General features: G+C 50.8%; 1 protein-coding gene across 11 annotated transcripts; it reads left to right on the top strand.

Annotated features, from left to right (window-relative positions):
* Positions 1-209: 209 nt before the first annotated feature.
* Positions 210-21,545, top strand: RUFY4 (RUN and FYVE domain containing 4). 11 transcript variants are annotated; one of them, XR_009504294.1, is made up of 15 exons: positions 210-843; positions 1,020-1,153; positions 1,324-1,408; positions 2,372-2,450; positions 2,569-2,675; positions 3,907-4,032; positions 4,376-4,482; positions 4,798-4,941; positions 5,415-5,484; positions 6,648-7,295; positions 8,021-8,127; positions 13,836-13,982; positions 19,244-19,354; positions 19,932-20,463; positions 21,515-21,545. XR_009504294.1 is itself a non-coding variant. In XM_059928659.1 (15 exons), the coding sequence occupies exons 4-15, from the start codon at positions 1,397-1,399 to the stop codon at positions 20,032-20,034; spliced, it is 1,761 nt and encodes a 586-aa protein (XP_059784642.1). In that variant the 5' UTR covers positions 283-308; positions 574-843; positions 1,020-1,153; positions 1,324-1,396; the 3' UTR covers positions 20,035-20,732. The 11 variants fall into 11 exon arrangements, 8 of the variants coding, with proteins under 8 accessions (XP_059784643.1, XP_059784641.1, XP_059784640.1 ...); XR_009504295.1 differs by lacking the exon at positions 21,515-21,545 and having other exon boundaries at positions 19,932-20,201; positions 20,379-20,732; XR_009504296.1 differs by lacking the exon at positions 21,515-21,545 and having other exon boundaries at positions 19,932-20,201; positions 20,383-20,732.
* The last annotated feature ends 1,680 nt before the right edge of the window (positions 21,546-23,225 follow it).

The raw sequence follows: 23,225 nt of genomic DNA on the forward strand, positions 1-23,225 counted from the left end.
CGGGGGAGCACGGAGTCCGGCAAGGGGCGGTGACACGGGCGCGGACGCCCGGACGCAGCCAGTGAGGAGGGAGACCCGAGGGCGCGGTGGCGCGGGGAGGGGCGGCGCAGGGTGTCGGGACCGGGGCGGCGGACCGGCAGAGAGAGAGAGAGCGCGCCAGCGGACGCAACGGGAGAGGCAGGAAGCAGATAAGGAGAGATAATGAGGGAGAGACGGGGACACGGGGGACAGAGAGGGGGGACGCAGCCTCTGCACGCGGGAGACCAAGTCCCAGAGAAGGAGAGACAGACGGGCAGGCAGTCCCCGTGGTAGGACAGAGCCAGGCATGGGTACCGCGTGCTCCAGTGTTTACATGCAGTTCCTGGGGGGTTGTGAAACGGGTAGTCCTCGCAGATGCCTGCTCCTCTGTTCTCTGCCCCCAATACTAGGCCCTGGGAACCAACAGTGGAAAGACCCCAGCCTCAAAGAGACAAAGCACAGCCAGGGTGGGAGGGCCACAGTCCGCCTGGGCAACCCACCGGGCCACTTCCTGGACAGAGCATCTCACCAGTACTTTCACTTTCAACCTTTCAGCGGTGAGTCCCAGAACTGGGGGAACGGCACTGGTGACCAGCACTCACCGGGACCCCTCAGAAGAGATGGGGAGGAGGAGGCAGACGTGAGGTGGGACCGTTGTCCTCCCCTCCACACCTGCACCACACTCCAACCAAGTGACAGTAAAGGTAGGACAGCCTCATAGCCTCTTTGTGCCACCTGGTGGCGATAAGGAAGAAAGACAAGAGCAAGTGACCGTGATGAGAAGGGGAGAGAACTCGCAGAGCAACAATTGCCACTACCTCATCGGTGAGTCTGGGTCCCAGTCTGTGTTTGGCCAACAAGCGAACCTACCCCAGGTCTGCCTCAGAGGAACCATCCCCCATCTCACCACTGTGCCCTGGTGCCCTCCATCCTGCCTCTACCACTTCTGCCCCACAGTCTTACGCTCCTCCTGCTCTGAGCAAGATTTCCCCCTCCTCCAGGGTGCTGGGCTGGGCATGAGTCACTTCCCAGGCAGCAAACTCTGGAAAAGGCTGTGCAGAGCCCTCAGTCACAAATGACAGGCTCAGGCTGCAGTGCTCTGCTTTCCATGCCCCAGCCAGCCAGGCCTTCCCAGGTGAGTAGCAAGGAGACCCCTGGGTCTGGGGGTGGCCAGGAGCAAGGGCAGAGGAATCCTGGATAGAGATGAGGAAGGGGAGGAGGTCCATCTAGGCGTCTGTGGATTTCATAGATCATCTGAGCTAAAAGGAGCGGCAGAGACCCTCAGTCCAACCCCTTGGTCTACAGATGGGGAAATCCAGACCCACGAAAAGCGAAGGATGTGCCCCAGGTCACACAATGAGCCAGCAGCAGGGCCAGGATGGAGAACCAGGTCTCTTGACTTCCAGCACTGTGCTCCCTGAATGCCATTCCCCACCCACCCTCCCTTGTTTACCTTCGTTTCCTTCTCCCTTCCCCTCCTCTGTGTCCCAGCGCTCCTTCACTCCCACTCACTCCCAAATTCCAGCCACCACAGCATGGGAGGCAGGACACCTGGGTCTCCCACTCCATGCCTGTCTTTACTTCTGGCTCTCAGAACAAGCCCACGGGCCCTCAGGGGCCACAGTATTCCTCTCTGAGCCCCGGGACCCACTGTGGGGGGAACAGGCTGAGATTCACTGGGGACAGAGCAGTGGGATTAAAACCCTGCTCCCTACACACCCCCAGAATTCTGGCCCAGGCCCGACTCTGGGGCCTCGCCTTACTTCTGCCTCCTTTTCCTCCGAGAACACACATTTTCCATGCAGCTGGGGCCCAGGAAAGGATGAATGTGTGTCCCAGGGATGACGACTGCTCTGGCAAGGCCCCCTGGGGGGGAGGGGGTGACGGCCCCTCAGCCCAGCGTCCACATGGCTTGCATACATGCGCACTAGCAGGGCTGCTCACAGCCAGTCAGGGCTGAGAGCATGAGCCCTGCAGGCACAGGGACCTGAGTTCCACTTCTAGCTTCACCACTTAGAACTTTGTGACATTGGAAAAAACGCTTACCCTCTCTAAGCCCCCCTCTCTTGATATAAAATGGAGTTAATAACCTCCCAGGGTTATTATGGGGACTGAATAAGACAAGGATGTCAGGCACAGGACACAGGGCCTGGCACCCAGGAACGGCTCCATAGGTGGGGACCACACCATCATCCTCCCGCCCTGCCTTACAAGAAAGAGCTGGGTCTTCTCCTACCAGTGAACTCGCTGTGTGACCCTAGAGACGTCACATTGTTTCTCTTGGCTCTGATTCTTCCTTTGTATAAGGAGAGAGCTGGGCAGCTGAAGCCAGAGGCTCCTTCTTGGCCTCTAGACCCGCAAGGAATCACGTCATTTCCAAACACTCATGGCAGAAGAAGGGGCTGTCTTCAAGATGACCAGTGACCTGAAGGGTGAGTGTGTCCTGAGAGAGTTTCTGGGACCGAATTGGGGGAGAGGTGAGAGGTCTGGAGAGCCTTTCCTTCAGAGCCCTCACCATCTGAGGTCTGATGTCCACCATCCTCCCCACAGCTGTCATCTCTGCCATCCTCCAGGGCTATGGGCGTGGGCGGCAGCCGGTGACAGACGCCAGTGCTGAACTGCACAGACTCTGTGGCTGCCTGGAGCAACTGCTGCAGGTAGGGCCCTCCCCTCCCCCCCGTCTCTCCCATCTCTCCAGGTCCCAGTAACCAATAACCGAACGGGCTTTCCCAGATCCTGAGGGAAGAGCCACTGCCTCTCTTCGTTACCACGCACTACCTCATCTCTGTCAATCGGCAAACCCTTCCTGACATCTAACCTCACTCTTGGAGGCTGTCACTGTAGCCTGGGAAGTGAGGTGGGACAAGACTGGGGCAGGGTTGGGTGGGGCTGGGGGCAGTCACCCTGCTCCAAAGACAAAAGTTTCAGAGGCACAGATGTCCTCGGGCTGGCCTTCCTCGCTTCTGGTTAGAGCCCCAGTCATCACTATCACTAGCTTTTATTGAGCACGTATTATGTGCCCAGCTAAACCCTTTACGTGCCCATCTTGTTTAATTTTCCTTCTAACCCCCTGAGGTGCTTGATGACCAGCCCATCCCCACACACACACACACACACACATACCCTTCCTACTTCTCTGACGATGTGCATGTACATGTGTGGTGTGAGTGTGCATGTATGTGAGGTTTGTGTGTGTGTGGTGTATGTTGTGTGCCTGTGTGGTCTCCTGCCAGTCTGCCCCTCATGTGCTGCACTCCAGTCACACCGGCCTCCTTGATCTTCCTAAAGCACAGCAGAAAAGCACCTACCTCAGGGCCTTTGCACTTGCTATTCCCTCTGCCTGGAATGCTCTTCACCCAGAAATTTGGATGGAACCCTTTCTCATTTCCTTCAGATCTGGACTTGAATAGAGCCTCCTCAGTGAGGCTTTCTCTAGCCACCCTAATCTACATTTTTAACACACACACCACACATACACACCACACACTCACACACGCCACACACATCTCACACATGAATGCACACACCATGCGCTTTCCACTCCCTTTCCCTGCTTTATTTTTCTCCTTATCAGTCAGCGCAATCTAACATACTATATGTTTTGCTTATTCCGATTGTTCATTGCTGTATCCCCAGGGCTTAAAACAGGGCCCAGCACATAGTAAGTGCTCAATAAGTATGTCTGGAATGAATGAATGAATGAGAACACTGAAAGCTCAAAGAGGTCAAGCAGCTTGCTCCTGGTCACACAGCCAGTAGGGGCAGACCAGGACCTGAAGTGGGCCTGTCTGCACAAGCCCTTTCCGCTATACTGCTCAGTGTGCTGGAACACAGAGTGTTCTGGGAGGGAACATTTCCACACTTTCCTTTCCCTCATCTTGCTCCCAGTTTGACCAGAAAGAGCAGAAGAGCTTCCTGAGGCCTCGGAAGGATTACTGGGACTTCCTCTGCACGGCCCTGTGGCGGCAGCGGGGGGACACGGAGCCAGTCCACTTTGTCCACTCACAGGACAAGGTATCCAGGGCCAGGTGGCAGGGGGGCTGGCCTCGGTGCGATGGGGTCCTGCCCCCAGGTCCTTGACGAGGATGGCTCGGTGGCCGGAGGGGACACCGGCCTGCCCGAGGCTCCTTTCTCACCCATCCCAGCTCCACTGACCATAGTCCCCCTCACCTGGTCCTCACCTGTCGTTAGCCCTGCCCTCACACCCCTCCGGTCACCCCCTTTCCTCCCACAGCCTCAAGTCCCAGGACACCCTTTCTCATGCACCACTCATTCTAGCTTTTCTCCCTCTGTGCTGGCTGTGTTCCCTCTGTCCTAATACCACCATGCCCCCACTTGTCCCCTGTGTGCTGTGCAGTTGAAGACCCCGCTGGGAAAAGGCCGAGCCTTCATCCGCTTCTGTCTTGCCCACGGACAGCTGGCCGAGTCCCTGCAGCTCTGCCTCCTGAACCCAGAGCTAACCAGGTGGGGCTACTGATACCATCCGAGCCCGTGGCCCTCCTTCGGGAAGATTCCTCTTTACCCCTAGAAGGGTGGTTTGATATGAAAGTTGACTAAAACAGGGGTCATAAAGGGAAAGCCAAGGAAGAAAGGGCAAAGGGGAGGTTAGAACCCCAGTCCTGGTAGCATCATGATGCTTGGCCTCCTGGTCCCCAAGGACCATAACCCTGTCGGGGGAACCATCCCACGCTGGTGTGCAGCGGAGGTAGATTCTCTGAGGTCAGGGGTGGCAATAGCACCAGAGCCAAAGGCCAAGGGTGCTGCTCCCTGTTAACACAGGGAGTGGTATGGCCCCCGGAGCCCTCTGGTGTGCCCTGAACTCCAGGAAGACATCCTGGATTCCCTCTATGCTCTCAACGAGGTGACCTTCGACTTGGACCTGCAACGGCCAGACTTGGATGGAGCCTGGCCCATGTTCTCAGAGTGAGTGGGGGCAGCGTGGAGGGAAGCTTCTTTTCAATGCCTGCTCCCATTACTACCACCCACCCAAACTAACCCCAAGCCCTCAACCCCCAGCCCCATCTTTTCCTCCCTCCCTTCTTACTCCCTGACTCCCGATTCTCCACCTCCCTAGCCTTCTGTTTTCCCAGTGTCATCTTAGGATGTCCCATGGTGCTGCACAGAAGACACACTCATTAAAGAGTTGTTGGATGGTTGGGGTAGACGGTTAGAAGGATGAATGGATGTTGGGATGTTGGAATGGAATGGAAGGACGGATGGAGGGTGGGATGCATGGGTGGATGGAGAGAAGGATGCATGCCTGAGGGTGGAAGGGCAGGAAAGTGGGCTGGGTGGTGGGATGAATGGGTGGTTGGAAAGATGGGGTATCCTGCATCTGAGGACCAAGACCACTGCTGGAGAGAGGTCCAGGGTCCCCCTGCTTCTTTCACTTTCAGATCCCGCTGCTCCAATTCCAACTGGACCCAGGGAAGAAGACCCAGAAAGATCAAAGATTCCCCTAAGGAGGTGCCTCTTCCCAACCTTCACTCTAGTTGCCTCTTCTCTATCTCTGTTGGGACCCTCAGGTTGAGAAGTAACTGAGCCCTGACCCAGCTGGACAGAGAGGGAGAGGCCAACGTGTGGACCTGGGGCTAGGGAGCCACAGAAGCGAAGGCTCACATTCGTAAGGTGGTGAGGATATCAGGGAGAGAAGGGAACCACTGGCAGCACCTGCAGGCGCCACTGGGGCCCCTGGGAGGAGGGAAGGTTGGGGAGGGTGACCGGAAGCTTCCAGGAAACAGCCCAGGGAAACAACCTCTGCTGGACAATTTGCAAACATCTCAGTTCAATTCAGGGAGCGATTGAAGAGCCAGATTGCCTGGCTGATATCCCAGCCCCATGCCTTACTAACCATAGTCCTTGGACACGTAACTTGTCCTGCCTCACGGGGGCATCGTGAGGATGCACTGAGACAGCCCAGGTGCGGCACAGAGCAAGGCTTCTGCTAAGTGCCCAATAAGCGGTAGCTTGGGGTTATCATCTTTCCACAAGCCAGCTTGGCACCCCCGCCAGCTTCCAGGCCCCAGGTGTAGACACTGTGACGCAGTCTCTGACCTAAAGGAGTTCCAGGTCTGCTGGAGAGACAGACCCCAAAGGAACGCATTGCAACACAAGTTAAGTGTAGTGACCAGACACGCCCAGGAACGTGGGAGAACAGAGAAGGCTTCTTGACAGAGGTGACTTTTAGGGGCTGTCGGTCTATTTAAGCTTTCACCACAACCCTATAAGGATGTATTATTACTCCCATTTTACAGACCAGAAAATGGAAACACAGAGAAGTCAAGTTCAGGGGGGAAGATCAGAGGAGAGTGGTGGGAAGAACTAAGGGGAAATCAGATCGATGCAGAAGATGGAGGTAAAGGAGGGAGAAGGATGCCAGCAAGAGGCGAGGAAGGAAAGGGCATTGAGAAGCACTGCTCAGATCAAAGCCTGGGCCTCAGGTCACCTGGGGTGTTTTCAACATTCAGATTCCTGGGCCCTACCCCAGATCTGCTGAATCAGTATTTCCAGTGGAATTCCAGGAATCCATATATTTAGCGAACCCACTGGATTAGGGCTGTGGCCTCTCCCATGCACCAGGTTGGTGAATTGGTGCTGAGAGGGATGACAGGTTTGCGGCTTCTCTGCAGATCTCACCCACATATGGAGACCCCACAGGAGGCCACTCAGAGGAGCCACATACCAGGCAAGCCAGTTCTCTGCAAGATGCACCCAGGGAAGACAGGTTGGCTGGACTCCCCAGGGCCCAGCAACACAAGCATCAGCCCCTCTTTTTGGAAAAGAAGAAAGAAGATCCCAGGAGGCTTGGGCCTCCCCAGAGCATGTGGGAACTAGAGGGGGAGGAGCTTCAGCAAAACCAGGAGAAAGGAGCTCCAAGGACGGGGATCTGCCTGGAGAACTCAACACCTAGCATCCAGGGACAGGGGAAGGGGGACAAAGGGACTCTGAAGGAGGTGATAGGAACAGAGGCTGAGGGCAGGGGGGTTTTGCTGAGTGCAGAGGGCCAGAGAACAATAGATGGGACTTATGAAGGGGAAGCAGAGAGGAGTCATATCCATAGGCTGCTGGCCTCCAGCCCCAAAGAGATGTTAGGGGATGCAGTGTCAGGGAGCCGTCAGGGCGGGAAAGTGCCCAGCCTCCCGAGGGAGTTCTGGGTCCTTCAGGGCCTGGAAACAAAGGAAGGCTCCACCACGGAGAAGCCCCAAGAGCAAATAGGAATGACCACTGCAACCAGGAGTGAGGAACAAGCAGAGATGGCCTTGCAGGATGTGGTCAAGGTGAGAGCAGTTGAGCTCTGTACCTGTCTCTGCTCCCTATCTCTAACCTAGCCCACAGGTGGGTGTCTTCAAGGATGGCCCAGGGCCATTCCAGCCCACAGACCAATTTGCATTGGGCCACACCGGATCATTATGAGCTGAGGATGCCTTTTGGAAGTTCTCCAGTTCATCACATGAAGAACACGCATTCTTCAGTTTACCACAATACCCACCTCTCCCTATTGCCTCACACCAGGCCCACTTTGTTCATCCTGCCCAGCCCCTGTAGGCATCTGAGTTTGTAATCCCCTCCCAACAGTTCTTCGGGGGAGTTGCTTGTTCTCCAGTTCCATAGCCCTCATTATTGGCAGGTTTCTTCCCAATATCTAAGTTCTGCTATTGTAGGCCCTACCTAATTGCTTCTGTAGATGTTTCTCTTCAAGGTCACCCAAATTGTTTTCAAGCCTTCCTTCAGCATCCTCCCTAGCCTGAGTCTTCCAGATCCTTGAGGTCTGTAACTTCCATCCTTTAGCGAAGGAGGAAATGGTGGCTCCAGGCTCACCCAGGGGCAGAGGCAAGCACCACAGCTCCCAGCGCTGTCCCCAGTCCTGCTCTCCCACCCAAGGGCTGTTTCACATGGCCTGGGGTCTCACGGAGGTGTTTGTCAGGTCCGGCCCTGGGCTGGGGTCTCTGCCCTCCTCCTTCAGCTTCCATTTCCCCTCCTTTTACCCTCTCCCTGCCCTCAGAGTCTCAGACATGGGCTCCAGAAAACCAAGGAGCAGGCCCAGCACCAGGAACAGCTGCTGAAGGAGCAGGAAGGGGAGCTGAAGGCACTGCAGGAACAGCTCAGCAGGTAACCTAGGCAACCACCAGTGCCACAGGGCATGGGAGCCAGGAGGCCAGGGGGGCAGGAGGCTCACGTTCACGGTCACGCCAGCAAGCATCTTCTGAGCACCTCCCGTGCACCAGGCCCTGTGCGGGCACAACTTTGGCATGCCGTGCACACAGGAAATTGTTCCCACTCTCAGGGTGCTCCTGCCCCCCTCCCCTCCCCTCCTCTTTGCCAGCCCCCTCCCTCGCTGGCCTCCCTCAATAGCCCCAGGAGAGGTCTATGCGTCCCATCCCTCCCTTCCCTCCCACACTCACCTTTGCGCCTTTCTGCTGCCTCTTCTGGGCTCCCCTCTCTCTTCTCCGTCCACACAGCCTCCCTCTCCCACCACACTCCTGCCCCACTATCTCTCTCAGTCTCCCTCTTTGCCTCTTATTTTCCTGTTCCCTATTGTACAGTCGCTCTTTCACCCTCTTGGTTACAGTAGTCATAACTATCATCACTGAGCACTTACTATGTCCCTGGCACTGTTCCAGGTGCTTCCTGGTAACGATCTCAGGAGATCGGTCCTCCAAGAACCCCCATTTTATAGATGTGGCGGCTAAGGCTCAAAGACCCACCTAACTCACCCAACATCAGCTGGTTAGTAGAGGAGCTGAGATCCAGACCCTACAACTGACTCCAGAACCAGTGGGCCTACAAGCTGCCCCGTCAGCCAGTATCCCCAGTGCCGGTGTGTCAGTCTCCTGTCTCTCCCCTCAGCCCCTCTCAGCATCTGGCATCTTCATCCTCCCACCATCACATTCACCTCAAGGGTCCAAAGTGCATGTTTTGTCTCTACGTTCCCCCTCAGTCTCTCCGTGTCTCAGTTTCTTTGTCATAATTTATTTTTAAAGAAATTATGACACCATGCAAAGATCTTCCTTGGTCTGACTCAGTCTCTCTGTGTGTCTCTCCCTTGGTCTCCACGTGCCTCAGTCTGCCCATCTGCCGGGTCTCTCCCGCTTGACTGACACCTGCCCTGACCCCCAGGGGAGCCTGCAAAACTGTGATTCAGACTGAATCACAGAGCTGTCTATTGCCTGCTTAATAGGCTGAGAGAGGCCTGGGGGCCCAGGAGCCAACCCCAAAAGGCCCCCGGGGACTCCTCCCACCAGACTCTCATCTGAGTCCTGTGGTTTGGTCAGCAAAGAATCCCATGATTCAGGCCCTAAGTGAGTGCAGGGGCCTTGCCCACTCGAGGCCATCTCTGGGGATCAAGACAGGCTGGAGGGAGAAGCCAGGAGGCTCCAGGGAGACTGCCCAGCCCCAGGCTGCTCCCTGAGTCTGGGGGAGCCCTTGTTTCTCAGACCCCTGTCATCCCGTCCATCATTCGGTCATTCCACAAACACTCGGAGCCAGACCTGTTCTATGTGCTGAAAATATTCTCATGGACAAAACAGATAAAATGCCTGCCCTTTCGGAGCTTACATGCCAGTGGGGGAGGCAGTTGATAAATACAAGCAAGTAAAATACATAGGATGCAGATTGTGATAAGTTCTAAGAAGAAAAAAAGCAGGGAAGGGGAATGGGAAGTGTCAGGATTGACATTTTAGATGAGGTGGCATGGCCAAGGGGGCCTTCCTGGAAAGGTGACATTTGAGTCAAGACCTGAAGGAACTGAGCTCTGAACCATTTGGATATGTGGTAGAGGAATGTTCCAGGCAGAGGGAACGGCGAGAGCAAAGGCTCTGCAGTGGGAATGGGCATGGCATCAAGGACGCCACTGTAGCCCCAGTGGAGTGAAGGAGGGGAAGGATGTAGGAAAAGGTCAGGTGGGTAATAGGAGACCCTAGCAGGTCATCAAAAGGACCTTGGCTTTGACTTGACTTTGAACCACTGAGAGTCCTGAGCAGAGGAGGGACGTGATGTGACTGCATGTTAAAAATATGTTTCTCTGCTTTAAAAAAACAATTCAGTGGTTTTTAGTGTATTCACAAAGTTGTGCATCCATCACCACCATCAATTTTAGAATATTTTTATCACCCCAAAGAGAAACCCTATACTCATTAGCAGTCACTGCCCATCTCTCCCCAACCCTCCAGCCCAAGGCAACTGCTGATCTGCCTTCTGTCTGCGTGGATGTGCCTATTCTGGGCTGACATGTGCTTCAAGGACTCACGCCCGCTGCTCCGTGGAGCTGGTCCGTAGGCTAGCAGGGGTGGAAGCAAGGAGACCGATGAGAAAGGGGAGCTGGGATGCACTGGTGGCAATGGAGGCGTGAAGGAGCCGCTGGATCCTGGATCCAACGTGAGGTCGGGCTTCCCGAGGGATGGGTGTGGGGTGTGACAGACAGACGGAAGTCAAGAATGACTCCGAGTCTTCGGCCTGGCCGACTGGAAAGGTAGAGTCACTGTGTGGCAGAGCAGGTTGGCAGGGAAGGCTCAGGCATTGGGTTAGGAGCCTGCTAAGTTCAAGACCCCTGTTAGACTCTAAGTGGATCCTTGGGTGGGTGGCTGAGTGTGGAGTTGGGGAGAGAGGTTGGGCCGGGGGGACCCACCAGAGAGTCATCGGAATGCGGTGGTAAGTTACAGAAACCCCTGAGGCCTGGACAAGAATGCGTCCCCTGCCTCCTGGGATCCAGGGAACTTAGACAAACCCCTCACCCATGGGAAAGGGGCCGTGGGCTTCGAGCTCGTGACGGTATCTCACCACCAGTGAAGAGAAGGGCCACGGGGGCCCAGGCAGTTAATGAACAATATTTACTGTGCCTCTGCTATGGCCACGTGGGGGGACAGAAGGGAACAGAACAGGCAATGTCTGCTCTTACAGACCTAGGGAGATGTAGGGAGACAGACAATAGATCAACAAATAGAAATACGATGTCAGGTGGTCATGGGCCCTGTGGGGACTAGAGAGAGAGAGAGACAGGAGAACCATCTAGAATTGGAGTCAGGGAAGCACTGTCCGAGGAGGTGACATTTGAGCAGAAATCCCAACCACAGGAAGAGCTGGACCATGCAGGTATCTCGAGAGGAGTGCTCCAGGCAGGGGGACCGGCAGATGCAAAGGCCCAGGAGACATGAGCTTGGGGACAAGCAGGCCTGTGGCTGGAGCAGAGACTCCCACATGGTGGAGGAGCAGAGGGTTCTCCTAGTCTGACTTGGGTTTCTGAAGGACTGCTCTGGCTGTGGTGTGGAGAATAGACTCAAGGTGGGCAGGGGTGCAGAGCCCCAGGCTAGACACAAAGGTGAGACACAGCAGGCCCCAGAGCAGGCCAGCTGGGGGCTATAAAAATACACTTGGGCTTCTGATACCCACTCCCCGGCTGTCTGGCTGTGGGGCGCTAGGACACTGAGCTTCCCTCTTCGGCCTGAGGTCCCTGATTTGCAAAAGGAGATGGTTAGACCTCTTCCAGCTCAGATGATCTGTGAGACCATCTTTCCAAGCAAATGGGTTTCCTCTGCCCTCTGGGTTAGACCTCAAAGCAAAAGGGATTAGGACAGGTACAAGTGGAAGGTCCTCAGATGGGGAATTAGGCAAACATCAAATCTTCCCCCCACCTTGGGTGGCAGCATTGAGCTCCTTGGAGGCATGCCACAGGACCATAAGGATCCATCCCTCTCTCCCACCTGCTACCCACTCAGCCCTGGTGCCACGAACCACCGGTGATCAGGGCCCTGCATGGAGAGGCAAGAAGAGATTAGAGCTGGAAAGGCCTGCATTCAGATTTTTGCTCCCCTCACTTATCAAGCTGTGTGACCCTGGGCAAATGTTACTCCCTCTCTGAAGCTCTGTTTTCTTTCCTGTGAAATGATGATCATATCACCTGTCCCATAAATTTGTGAAAATTCAATGAAACAAGGCTATAAAGCACTAAGCTCAGTGCCGGGCACCTAGTAGGTACTCAGTAGACTTTAATTCCTTTCATGTCCTCTCCTGCCCTAGGAGTGTCTGTCACCCCCATAAATACTTTAAGTACTTAAAATGCTTCAGTGGCTTCCTTTGCACTGTGATCAAACTCCACTCCTTCTGGGGCCCCTGAGGGACCCTGCCTACCTCCCACCTTGCCTTCTGCCTCCCCAGCCCTGCCCTTCACGGAACTACAGTGTCACTAGCCCTTCTTTCATTTCCTCAAACAAACCATGTTCTTCCCAACTTGCAGAACTTTGCATGTGCCCTTGGCTGGCTTTACACGGCTGCCTCCTCGTCTTTCAGATCTGCTTAAATGTCGCCTTGTCTAAGAAGACTTCCTGAGCATCCCCTCAACTCTGCATCTTGCCCCCTCCTTTGTCACTGTCACACAATTATCTTACTGGTTTATCACAAAGAAACACACTAACCGCAGTGGTCACGTTAGGGCCTGGCCACACCAGAGACCCTGGGATCCCTGGGCAAGTAAACTAGCTTAGGAAAATGAAATCCTAATACTAAGAAATGAAGAGGCTGAAGACTAGAATGTTCGTTAGAAGTCATGTCTCCCTAAGGCTGCAGGAAATGGCCTTTTTGGAATTTCGGTGGCTAGCTGTGTCAGTTTGATTTCATGGCCCACTCAGCTTTCCTCCCTGCAGCATGCTACATGGCAGAATTTTTAAAATTATAACTCAATTCATTGTCAAGCCTCCTCCCCTCAAACACACTCAGCCGGGGGCACGGGTACACACACACGCGCGCGCGCGCAAGAGAGAGAGAGAGAGAGAGAGAGAGCATCCAGAGGTCACAGGATGGGCTGGGCACCACCATTGCAATACCCACCCATCTGAGCATCTGAGCAATGGAGTAAGAGGCTGGGACCTGGGATTGGGACCTTTTTATTTCCAGTCCATTACATTTCTTGGAACCTTCTAGGAAACCACTAAAGACAAAAAGAAGAGGCAAGAATAGAGCTGAGGAGTTTCCAAGGCCAAACTGAAACTGAAATTTAAGAAAGCCATATGTTTAAGATTACTTTTTTAAATTGAAGAGACAATGTAATGAAATTTTTCAAAATATTTTAAAGCCAAAAAGTCATTTCAAATCATACACCACTTACTCCCTCTCCCCAAACACCACAAATGTTTTCAGCAGGCACAGCCCGTCCAGCCTGGGTTCCCAGACACCCACTTCCCCCCAGAGAGCTGCCAGGATTGTGAACATGCCTTTCCAGAAAATTACATTTTAAAATGGAAATGTTTAAAAAAAAAAAAGAAAGAAAAAGAAGGAAAACAAATGAAAATGTTGGCTTGTTCCCTCTAAAGGAACATGCAAGGCTAGGCCCTGTTTTCACTGCTCTGAACGGTTGATGAGGGGTCAATCTATAGGTGTCAGGCCACACAGTGCCTGGTTCACTGTGGTGTGTGTGTGGTGGGGGTGGGGGTGTATGTGTTATGTACATGTGTGTGATGTGTGTTATGATGTGTGGTATGTGTGTGGTATGCGGTGTGTGGTGTGTGTGGTGTGTGTGTGCTGTGTTGTGAATGTACGGTGTGGGTATGTTGTATGTGCTGTGTAGTGTGTGGTGTGTGTGCTGTGTTGTGAATGTACGGTGTGGGTATGTTGTATGTGCTGTGTAGTGTGTGGTGTGTGTAGTGTGTGATGTGTGTGCTGTGTTGTGAATGTACGGTGTGTGGTGTGCGTGTGTGTGTGCTCACTTCAGCTGCAGGGGGCATCACCAGCTTCCCTGGTGGGGCTCCCTGTCAGGCAGAGGCCCAGCCCAGCTCAGACACAGATGCTGCGCTTTTCCCTTCACAACTCAGTCTTCCTTCCGCGCCCAGGTGTCAGGAGGAGAGGGCCCGGCTGCAGGCGGAGCTGGAGCAGAAGCAACGGGAGGCCGAAAGCAAGGGTGCCGTGTATGAGGAGGAGCTTGGCGGGCAGCGGGACCTGGTCCGAGCCATGAAGAGGCGGGTGCTGGAGCTGATTCAGTAAGGGTGGGACACTGGGGAGGGGGTGCACAAGGGGGCATGGTACAGCAGCTCTGGACCTTTTGTATGTACTAACTCATTTTCTGCTTTCAGCCATCCCCTGCTGTTATTCCCATTTTTTTTTTTTATAAATTTATTTATTTATTTTTGGCTGCGTTGGGTCTTCGTTGCTGCACGCGGGCTTTCTCTACTTGTGACGAGCAGGGGCTACTCTTCGTTGCAGTGCGTGGGCTTCTCTTGTTGTAGAGCACGGGTTCTAGGCACACGGGCTTCAACAGTTGCAGCACGTGGACTCAATAGTTGTGGCTCGCGGGCTCCAGAGCGCAGGCTCAGTAGTTGTGGCTCGCGGGCTTAGTTGCTCCGCAGCATCACATTGGCTTCTTTCACTTAGGAATATGCATTTAAGTTTCCTAAATGTCGTTTCTTTTCTTTTATTTATTTATTTGTTTGTGTGTTTATTTTTGGCTGCATTGGGTCTTCGTTGCTGCGCGCGGGCTTCCTCTATTTGCGGCGAGCGGGGGCTACTCTTCACTGCGGTGCACGGGCTTCTCATTGCGGTGGCTTCTCTTGTTGTGGAGCACGGGCTCTAGGTGCTCGGGCTTCAGTAGTTGTGGCACGCGGGCTTCAACAGTTGTGACGCACGGGCTTATTTGCTCCACGGCGTGTAGGATCTTCCCGAACCAGGGCTTGAACCTGTGTTCCCTGCATTGGCAAGCAGATTCTTAACCACTGAACCACCAGGGAAGTCCCTATGCCCATGTTATAGATGAGAAAACCGAGGGTCAGAGAGACTGACTTGGCCACCAAGGACACACAGCATATAAGTTGCATAGAGTCCTCCGCCTCTAAGGCAAGCTACCCTCCAACCCCCACATACACACACACCAACCAAGGTTAGGAGAAGGGAAAGGAGCCCATAGGTTAACTGAGAGGTAATCGCATGTCCTACACCTGCCTGCCTACTGGACTTCCTCAGACAATTGGGCCTGTGGCCCATCTTGGGTCAGCTGTCCTGGGCTCCAGAGGCTGAACTCACCAGGATTAATCCCAAACCACTAAGCTCACTGCAGGATGGATGAAATGTGTAAAACCTGCTTTCTACCCTTCAGTCTAGTGAGGAGCTAATTCACAGATATACATTATACTTTCACCTCCTTCAGGAAATAGGAGACCATTGGACTCAGGTTCCATTAGAATTGGAAGGTTGCTGAGGGATCGTCTAGGACTAAATCCTCTTGCACAAAATCCAAGTGATTAAAGATGAGAAAAAAGAGAGATCAGCCTGGAAAGAACAAAGAATTTAAGGAATAATCTCCTCTGAAGAGCTGTCAACTGGGAGGAAGCTAATAAAAAATTAGCTATGTATCTCACAAAAGAATTTAAGGTAGCTAACAATAAGACATATATATTCTGTATATGTGCATGCATATGTATATGTACACACACACACACACACACACACATATATATATAGTTAAAGAAAAACAGAAGATTTAATGAAAGATGAAAAATATATACTCCTGAAGTATTAGGGTTAAAACTTAGCTCTGAACATCTTGATAGCAGGATGGAAAAGGGAAACACAGAAAGTTTCACTGTCCATTCAAAGCAGCAATACCAGTTCATCCGGAGAGACAAATGTTTTTCCTAGTGCTAAAGAAATTCATCACAAGGCCCCAAACCACATAACAGAATATTCCTCCCAGAAGCGTTGTGGAAGATATGGCCTTAAGCAAAAAAAAAAAAATGGAGCATGAAGGTTGACTTCTGTGTCAAGATGGTAGACTGACCACACGTTATCCAGTCTCCATCCTGAGATCTCACTAAAATGACTGTAAAAGAATAAAACATAAACAGAGAGAAAGGTGGAGGAGCCAAGCACAAATGAGAGATTTCAGCTAATTTCCAGAAGCCAGAAAACAGATGGAAAAGTGGATACTGGATTTAACCCCAGTTAGAACTTCAGGGCCCAGAGACACCAAGAACACAGATGGCAGAAGTGAGATGAGGGGCAGAAATCAGGAAAATTAACTGATAAAGTCATTAGAAAGAGCAGTGTACAACCCGTGCTTTCTGCCTGCCTCCCCCACTGCAGAACATCTAACAGTGAGGGGCCTATCACCCAGGCAAATAACTAAAAGGTCTTTCTCTAAAGAATGCCCCAAATAAAAGAGCAGAGTCTTCTGGCATTTGAGAGTCTGGAGTGGCAGGTAGCTCCCTGCCCAATCTCTCCTAAAGGGACACTACGAGTCAATCATCCCCTTCTACTCCCTGGAGCTCTAGCAGCTTTTATCGCCTCTTTCTTAAACATGAAATGACAACCAAGGATCCCAAGACATTTGAGGAGAGGCTAGAAAATAAAGGGGAGTGACAAAGATAGACAAACAAACAAAAATGATCCACCTTCCATGATGCTGTGAAAAGCGACCATCAAAAGATGAGAAACATTCTTGGAAATTAAAAATATGATCCCTGAAATTATTTTTAATTCACTAGGATTAGAAGATAAAGATGATGCAGTCTCTCAGAAAGTAGAATAAAAGCACAGATAAATGAAGACATGAGAGAAATAGAGAATCAATCTAGGAGTTCTAATATCTTCTCCAACTGACAGGAATTCCAAAAAAGAAAAGAATAAAAAGGAGGTGATTATCAGATAAAAATATGAGACACTTTCCCAGCTCTGATGGACATAGATCTTCAGATTTAAAGATTTCACTGAGTGGCCAGCACAATAAAGGAGAGGGGTGGGTGGTAAACTACATCTAGATACATCATTGTGAAGTTTCAGTAAAACAAAGATAAGGAGAATATCCTAAAAGACAGGTCCACTTATAAAAGGAGTAGAACCCAACAAATGTTAAGACTCAATGGTGTAATCCTTTCAAGTTCTGAGAAAAACTGGCTTTTGCCCTAGAATTCTATATCTAGCCAAACTATGAAGCAAGTGGGGAGGTGACAGAGGAAAGACATTTTCTCAGATAGATGGGTCACATAAAATTTATCTCCCACACAGACTTTCTTAGGAAGTTAATTAAGGATGTGCTCCAAAAAAACAAGGAAATAAACCAAGAATGGAGAAGATGCAGAATTCAGGGACTAGTAGCTCTAGCCCATGAGAGAAGAAAAGGGAATTCCCAAGATGACAAGGGGGCAGCAAGCCCAGGAAGCAGTCAGTTCAAGCTATAGCAGAAGTATTGAGGGCCCAGGAGGGAGGTCTCAGGGGAGAAGAGCATCAGAAGAATATCTGATATGATGAAGAACTAGGGGCGTGGGGGATTAGGCTATGTTAAAGGCAAGTCATGCAAAGAGCAGAGAAAGGCAATTAGAAAGTCCTAGAAAAACAAAAAATTTCCAAGAAGGGAAATGTTATAGAACACATCTTAGCTTCAGTTGATGCAATATGCTTATATATTGTCTAATAATGTAAATACTATTCATTGATTTTTTTCAGTATTGGAATCAACCTAAAGGCAAAGCACAGAAAACAATCATAATTATAGAACAAACCTAAATGTTACCACCTAAACAATATTAAGTATAGAACAGAATCCAGTAGGAATTTCTGTGAAGATGGAAATGTCCTGATTTTGCCCTGTCCAATATGGTAACTACTAGTCCCATGTAGCGATTGAGTACCTCAAATGTGGCTGGTGCAACTGAGGAAATGAAGTTTTAACTTTATTTAACTTTAATTAAGTTAAATATGCACCTGATATCATTTATATGTGGAATCTAAAAAACACAACAAACTAGTGAATAAAACAAAAAGAAGCGGACTAACAGATATAGAGAACAAACTAGTGGTTACCAGTGGGGAAAGGAAAGGGGGAAGGGACAATATAGGGGTAGGGGATTTTTTTTAAAGGGGGTTATTATGGGATTACATGAAATCATGTGTGTGAAACTTTTAAAAATTGTAAAGTACTGTAGAATTTAAAGAATCATTAAATTAAAAAATTAATAAATAAAATTAAAAGTTAGCTATACATCTAAATAGCCACATGTGGCTAGTGTCTACCACATTGGATGTTGCAGGAATAGATAAGTTAGGAGGTTGAGAAGGAGGAGAGCTGAAGAGAAGGGATGCTGGCACCATCTTATTACAGAATGGCAGTCGTATGATGCTATCTATAGTCAGTAGAATGAGTGAGAAATAAACATGTGAGTATATTCTGTAAAATTCCAACAGTAACCAATAGAGGAACCAAAAATGGGGATATAACTGCACTGGGAGGAAGGAGGAGGAGTTAGTGAGGATGGTAATAAATAACCCATATCCTCAAATGTTAAGACTTAATGGTGTAATGCTTTCAAGTTGTGAGAAAAGCTGGCTTTTGCCCTAGAATTCTATATCCAGCCTAACTCGGAAGCAAGTGAGGAGGTGACAGAAGAAAGACATTTTTTCAGATAGACAGGTCACATAAAATTCACCTCCCACACTGCCCTTCTTAGGAAGTTAATTAAGGATGTGCTCCTTGTGACATCAAGGAGCTCTATGGAAGATGTTCTTTCTTGATAAATCAAGGAGGAGGAATATGAGCATATTACGTAAATATGGAAGTAATATCAAGGAGAAAAAGCTAAAGGATGTAAGAAGTGGTTTGCCACTGAGTATGGGAAGGAGGTATATCTATTGCCTTTTGATATAAGCCCTTCTGTACTGTTTGATTTTTAAATCGTACGTGTGTATGTCATTTTGATAAAAATGTTGAACAACCCATATTCCTAAACATTCTTTAAAAAAACAGTGAGGATAGTTTTGCAGGAGCATAAACATATGTAACTACATACGTTACATGTCTTTCTCCATCACTATGTCTCTTTCTTGGTCTCTCCATCTTTCTCCATATTTGTCTCCCTCTCTGTCTGTGTCTCTGTCCCTGTCTGTCTCTGCATCTTTTCCCCTGTGTCTTTCTCTCTCCCTCTACATTGATCTCCCTGTCTGCTTCTCTGTGTGTCTCTGTCTCCTTCTCCAACTCCCTGACTTCCTTTTTTTCTCTCTGAGTGCCTGTCTCTCTGTCCCTCTTTGTCTCCCTCTCCATTTCTGTGTCTCTTTCTGCTCCACTGTCTCTCGTTTCTTTTGGCCTCTTTATGTGTATATCTCTGTGTGACTCCCTCTCTTCTTTGTTTCTGTGTATCTCTTTCTGTCCCTCTCCATCTCTCCATCTGTGCATTTCCATCTTCCTATCTTGTGTGTGTGTGTGTGTGTGTGTGTGTGTGTGTGTGTGTGTGTGTGTACACCTCCACCCACCCATCAGAGAGAAGGATAACCTGTGGCAGAAGGTCCAGCATCTCTCTTCCTTGGGCCCTGGATGCTGTGTTGTCTGTAACAAGATCTTTGGTCGGCTGTCTCGGCGGTACCTGTGCAGGTAATGGGTGGGGTACAGAATCCTTCCTCTGGGACAACCCAGTTTCCACCAGCCCACAGCCCCCTGCCCACTCCAGGGAAGGGAGGGACACAGGAAATAGGCATTTATGAAAGGCCACTTAAAGCTGGCTACTCATTTTACCCGACACTTTGCAGAGACATGAACAAGAACAGTGGAAAGGGGGCAGACAAGGAATGGCATCTGGAAGATGGGACTGGGTAACCCTTCCACAAATAGACTGATTAACTGATCAGCTAATCTCATCTGGGAAGAGATTTCCTGTACAGAGGAATCTGCTTCCCTCACCTTGCCCTTGCCCTGGAAACACAGTGGCAGGACAAACAGCAAGAGAGAGGACAGTGGGCTGTCAGGAGAACCTGCCATTTGGAGTTAGAGGACCCTGGAGGGGTGGGGCATCGGGACCCCTTTTAGGAAAGGGGAGGCCTCCTGAGACAGACCCAGGGCCATTCTGCTGGGAGATGGGAAACACACAGGTGGACACAAAGATGCTCGAACCCCATGACCCCCTCCCCCATACGCACCCACACGTACCCACTCTTCCGCTTCTGCTCCCCAGGCTCTGCGGAGGCCTGGTTTGCCATGCCTGCTCTGTGGATTTTAAGAAGAAGGAGTGCCACTGCCCACCCTGCTCCCAGAGGAGAGAAGCCCAGGTCCTCTGACTGAGACCCACCCACCCCACCTGATCGGCTGTCCCCTCGGCCCTTCCCAGCCCTCTGGTCTGACCAGTCCTGCCTTCTAGAAGTTGGCCGTCTAAGGTGGACAGCACTTGAGTGGACAGACCGTGGTGTGGAGGATGGAAGAAGCCGGGCTGGCAGTCAGGAAAGAGGTCCTAACCCTGCATCTCCCACTGATGAGCTGGGTGACTTTGGCAAAGCTGTCAGGCTTTTTCCCGTAACATGAGGGAGTGGGCACCATCCTCTCTAAAGTCCCTGCAGGCTCAAAGTCCTTGTCCAAGAATAAGGCCCAGTGGCCCTGACATTTCTCCTCTGCACTCTCTTCTCAGCCAGCCCGTCCTTCATGATACACGGGAGCTTCCTGTCTGCAGTCTGCTTCGGAGGTCTGCTTTCATTCTTAACAGCTTTCTTTAGGTACTATTAATGTATAATACACTTCACATAAACCTGATGAGTACAGTCTGATGAGTTTTGACTTTAATATACACCCTGAAGCCATCACCATATTCAAAATAATAGACACATCCATCAGCCCAGTTTCCTTGTGCCCTTTGTCATCTCTCCCCCACCCCACCTCTCCCCATCCCCGGGCAACCACTTACTTGCTTTCTGTCATTAGAGACTAGTTTGCATTTTCTAGAATTTTGTATAAATGGAATCATACTGTATATACTCCTTATTATCTGCCCTTTTTCACTTGGCATAATTATTTTATCATCTGTGTTGTAGCATATATCAAGTTCCTTTTTACTGTTGAGTAGTATTCCACTGCATGGATATATCCCAATTTATTTACACATTCACCTGTTGCTGATACTTGGGTTGTTTCCAATTCCAGGCTATTACAAATAAGTGTCCCATCTTCACCTGTGTACAAATCTTTGTATAGACATATACCTTTACTCCTCTTGGGTAAATGCCTAGGAAATGAAATGGCAAGGTGGTAATGGTAGGTGTACGTTTAACTTTTAAGAAATGGCTGAGTTATTTCCCAAAGAGATTGTACGTTGTACCTTCCCACCAAGAGAGTGTGGGAGTCCCAGTTACTCCCCAGGGTGTCTGGTTTGGTGGGCAGGAGGGGAGGCTTGAGCCTCTCTGCCCTTCCCTTCCAACCACTATGCTGACTTGATGGGTCCCAAGTTGTGAGCACCCAGAAGAAGGGGCTGATCTAGGTAACTCTCTATGCAGTGCTTACTCAGCTAGACTTTAATATTAAAGACAGTTGATGAGGACTTGTTTAGCTCCATGGTACAAGATCATATCCCCTGACTGCCCAAGAAGTCTTAACACGAATTATGGTCATTCAGTGGTCACCCAGTTGTGGTGCTTTTGACAACGCTGTTTCAGAAGAAGTGTGGGCCCCACTGTATGACAAGGAGATTAGCTGCCCTAGCTGGGCTCCAGGGCAGACTTTGTGGTCCCAAAGAGGCATGCATGCTGTCTCTGTCCCCTCTGCCTCACGCAGACTGCCAAAGCCTCTGCAGCGGTTGGGCAACCCTGTCAATCTGACCAGAGCCCATGGACCGCCTCTTGGGGTAGGGCCGCCCAGAGTTGCATCCCATTACCATCTCAAGGAGGAAGAGTTTTGTAACAGCAGTTCCTGCCCTGGAGAGCTGGTGAGAACTTCTCCTTATCAAAGGCAGCAACGAGGTGGGGGGCAGGGAATGGAGGGAGTAAGGGGCAGAGCTGGGGCTCCCGGAGCAATCAAGGCAATAGAATCACCCCTGCCCTAAAGGACAGCGGTCCCTTTCTAGAGGTTCGACTTGCTCAGATACTTTTATTAGGGCAGGTTCTTATTACAGCAGAATACATCATATTCTAGTAGGAACTCCAGCATGGAGTTCAGACTTACCTGAGGAACTGATGGGGGAGAGGGGACCTAGCTGAAGCCTATGTTCTAAGAGGTAGCAAGATGCTCCTGGACAAGAACTCAGGAGGAAAGCAGGGGCCAGGAATGGGGGAGCTTGACCTTCACCCCCTGTTTGGGAGGGATGGAAGGGCAATGCTGAAGACCAGCCTCTAGCTCAACACTGCCCCCCAAAGGGTCCCCACCAAGTCCAATGGAGAGCACAGAAGCTCCACAAAGATATTGGGAGGCTCATTAGACTCTGGGGACCCTCTGGCAGAAGGTTCCACAAGGGTCACCATAGACTATCCCAGAGCGTGGCACTGAAAGGGCACCAGTTCCCCAGTGGTGAGTCCAGAGCACACGTCTAGCCCAGCAGTACCAGAGGAGCACCTGGGGGACACCTCCAACAGACTCTCCCAAATTCCTGGGGAGCATTCTACAGGGGGGGTAAGCCCTGCATGAACACACAGGGTCTAAAACAGTGCAATCTGGGTTATCGCCATTGACATGACTTCGTTTGTGCTCACAGGCTGGGGGTGCCCTGGGAAATATGGGCGACATAATTATTTCTTTAAATTAGATGTCACTCGGATGCACTAACGTACATTGGTTTCCTCACTTTGTCAGTTCATTCAGTGCTCAACAAAATGATACACCTAGGGTTTGCCAAACACTGTGTGTGTCTGGTTTGGGGAGACGAAAATTTCATATATATATATATATATATATATATATATATATATATATATATATATATATATATATATAAAATCCCTGCTTTCAAGAACCTCACATCAAGGAGGAGGAAGCAGCCAAACTGATGATTATAAATCCCCGAAATTGATGCCATTGTAGAGGTAAGCCCGGGGATGCAGAGGAGCACAGAGGGGGGCGGCAATGCATGGAGGTGACAACTGGGCTGAACAGGAAAGGAGAGAGAGCTGACCAGCCCAAGAGGGTGGCGATAAGGAAAAGGGAAATGAGTGCCGAGGCCCAAGCGAAGCCAGAACAGCCTGAGGGGGAACTGCAGGTCGTTCCCTGTGGCCAGAGTTAAGGATTCAAGAGGGCATGGCCTGAAATAAGGCTGGAGAAGCACACAGGGTCAGATGCAGGGGCACCAGGTGCCATATCAGGAATTTGACTCTGCCTGAGGGCAACGGGAGTCTTTGAAGGGTTGTAAGAGGGAAAGAGGGTGATCAAATTCACATTTTTTTTTTTTTTTTTTTTTTGGCCACACCACGCGGCTTGTGGGATCTTAGTTCCCCAATCAGGGATCGAACCCAGGCCCACCTCAGTGAAAGCGCTGAGTCTTAACCGCTGGACTACC

Source organism: Balaenoptera ricei, chromosome 7, assembly GCF_028023285.1.
Source record: "Balaenoptera ricei isolate mBalRic1 chromosome 7, mBalRic1.hap2, whole genome shotgun sequence".
Classification (NCBI taxonomy): domain Eukaryota; kingdom Metazoa; phylum Chordata; class Mammalia; order Artiodactyla; family Balaenopteridae; genus Balaenoptera; species Balaenoptera ricei.

What these genes read in the sequence shown, in the direction of transcription:
- RUFY4 (XM_059928658.1), top strand. An exon ending in TCAAAGATTCCCCTAAGGAG is followed by an intron (nt 5,485 to 6,647) that starts GTGCCTCTTCCC and finishes GCTTCTCTGCAG; the next exon opens with ATCTCACCCACATATGGAGA. An exon ending in CTGCAGGAACAGCTCAGCAG is followed by an intron (nt 8,128 to 13,835) that starts GTAACCTAGGCA and finishes TTCCGCGCCCAG; the next exon opens with GTGTCAGGAGGAGAGGGCCC.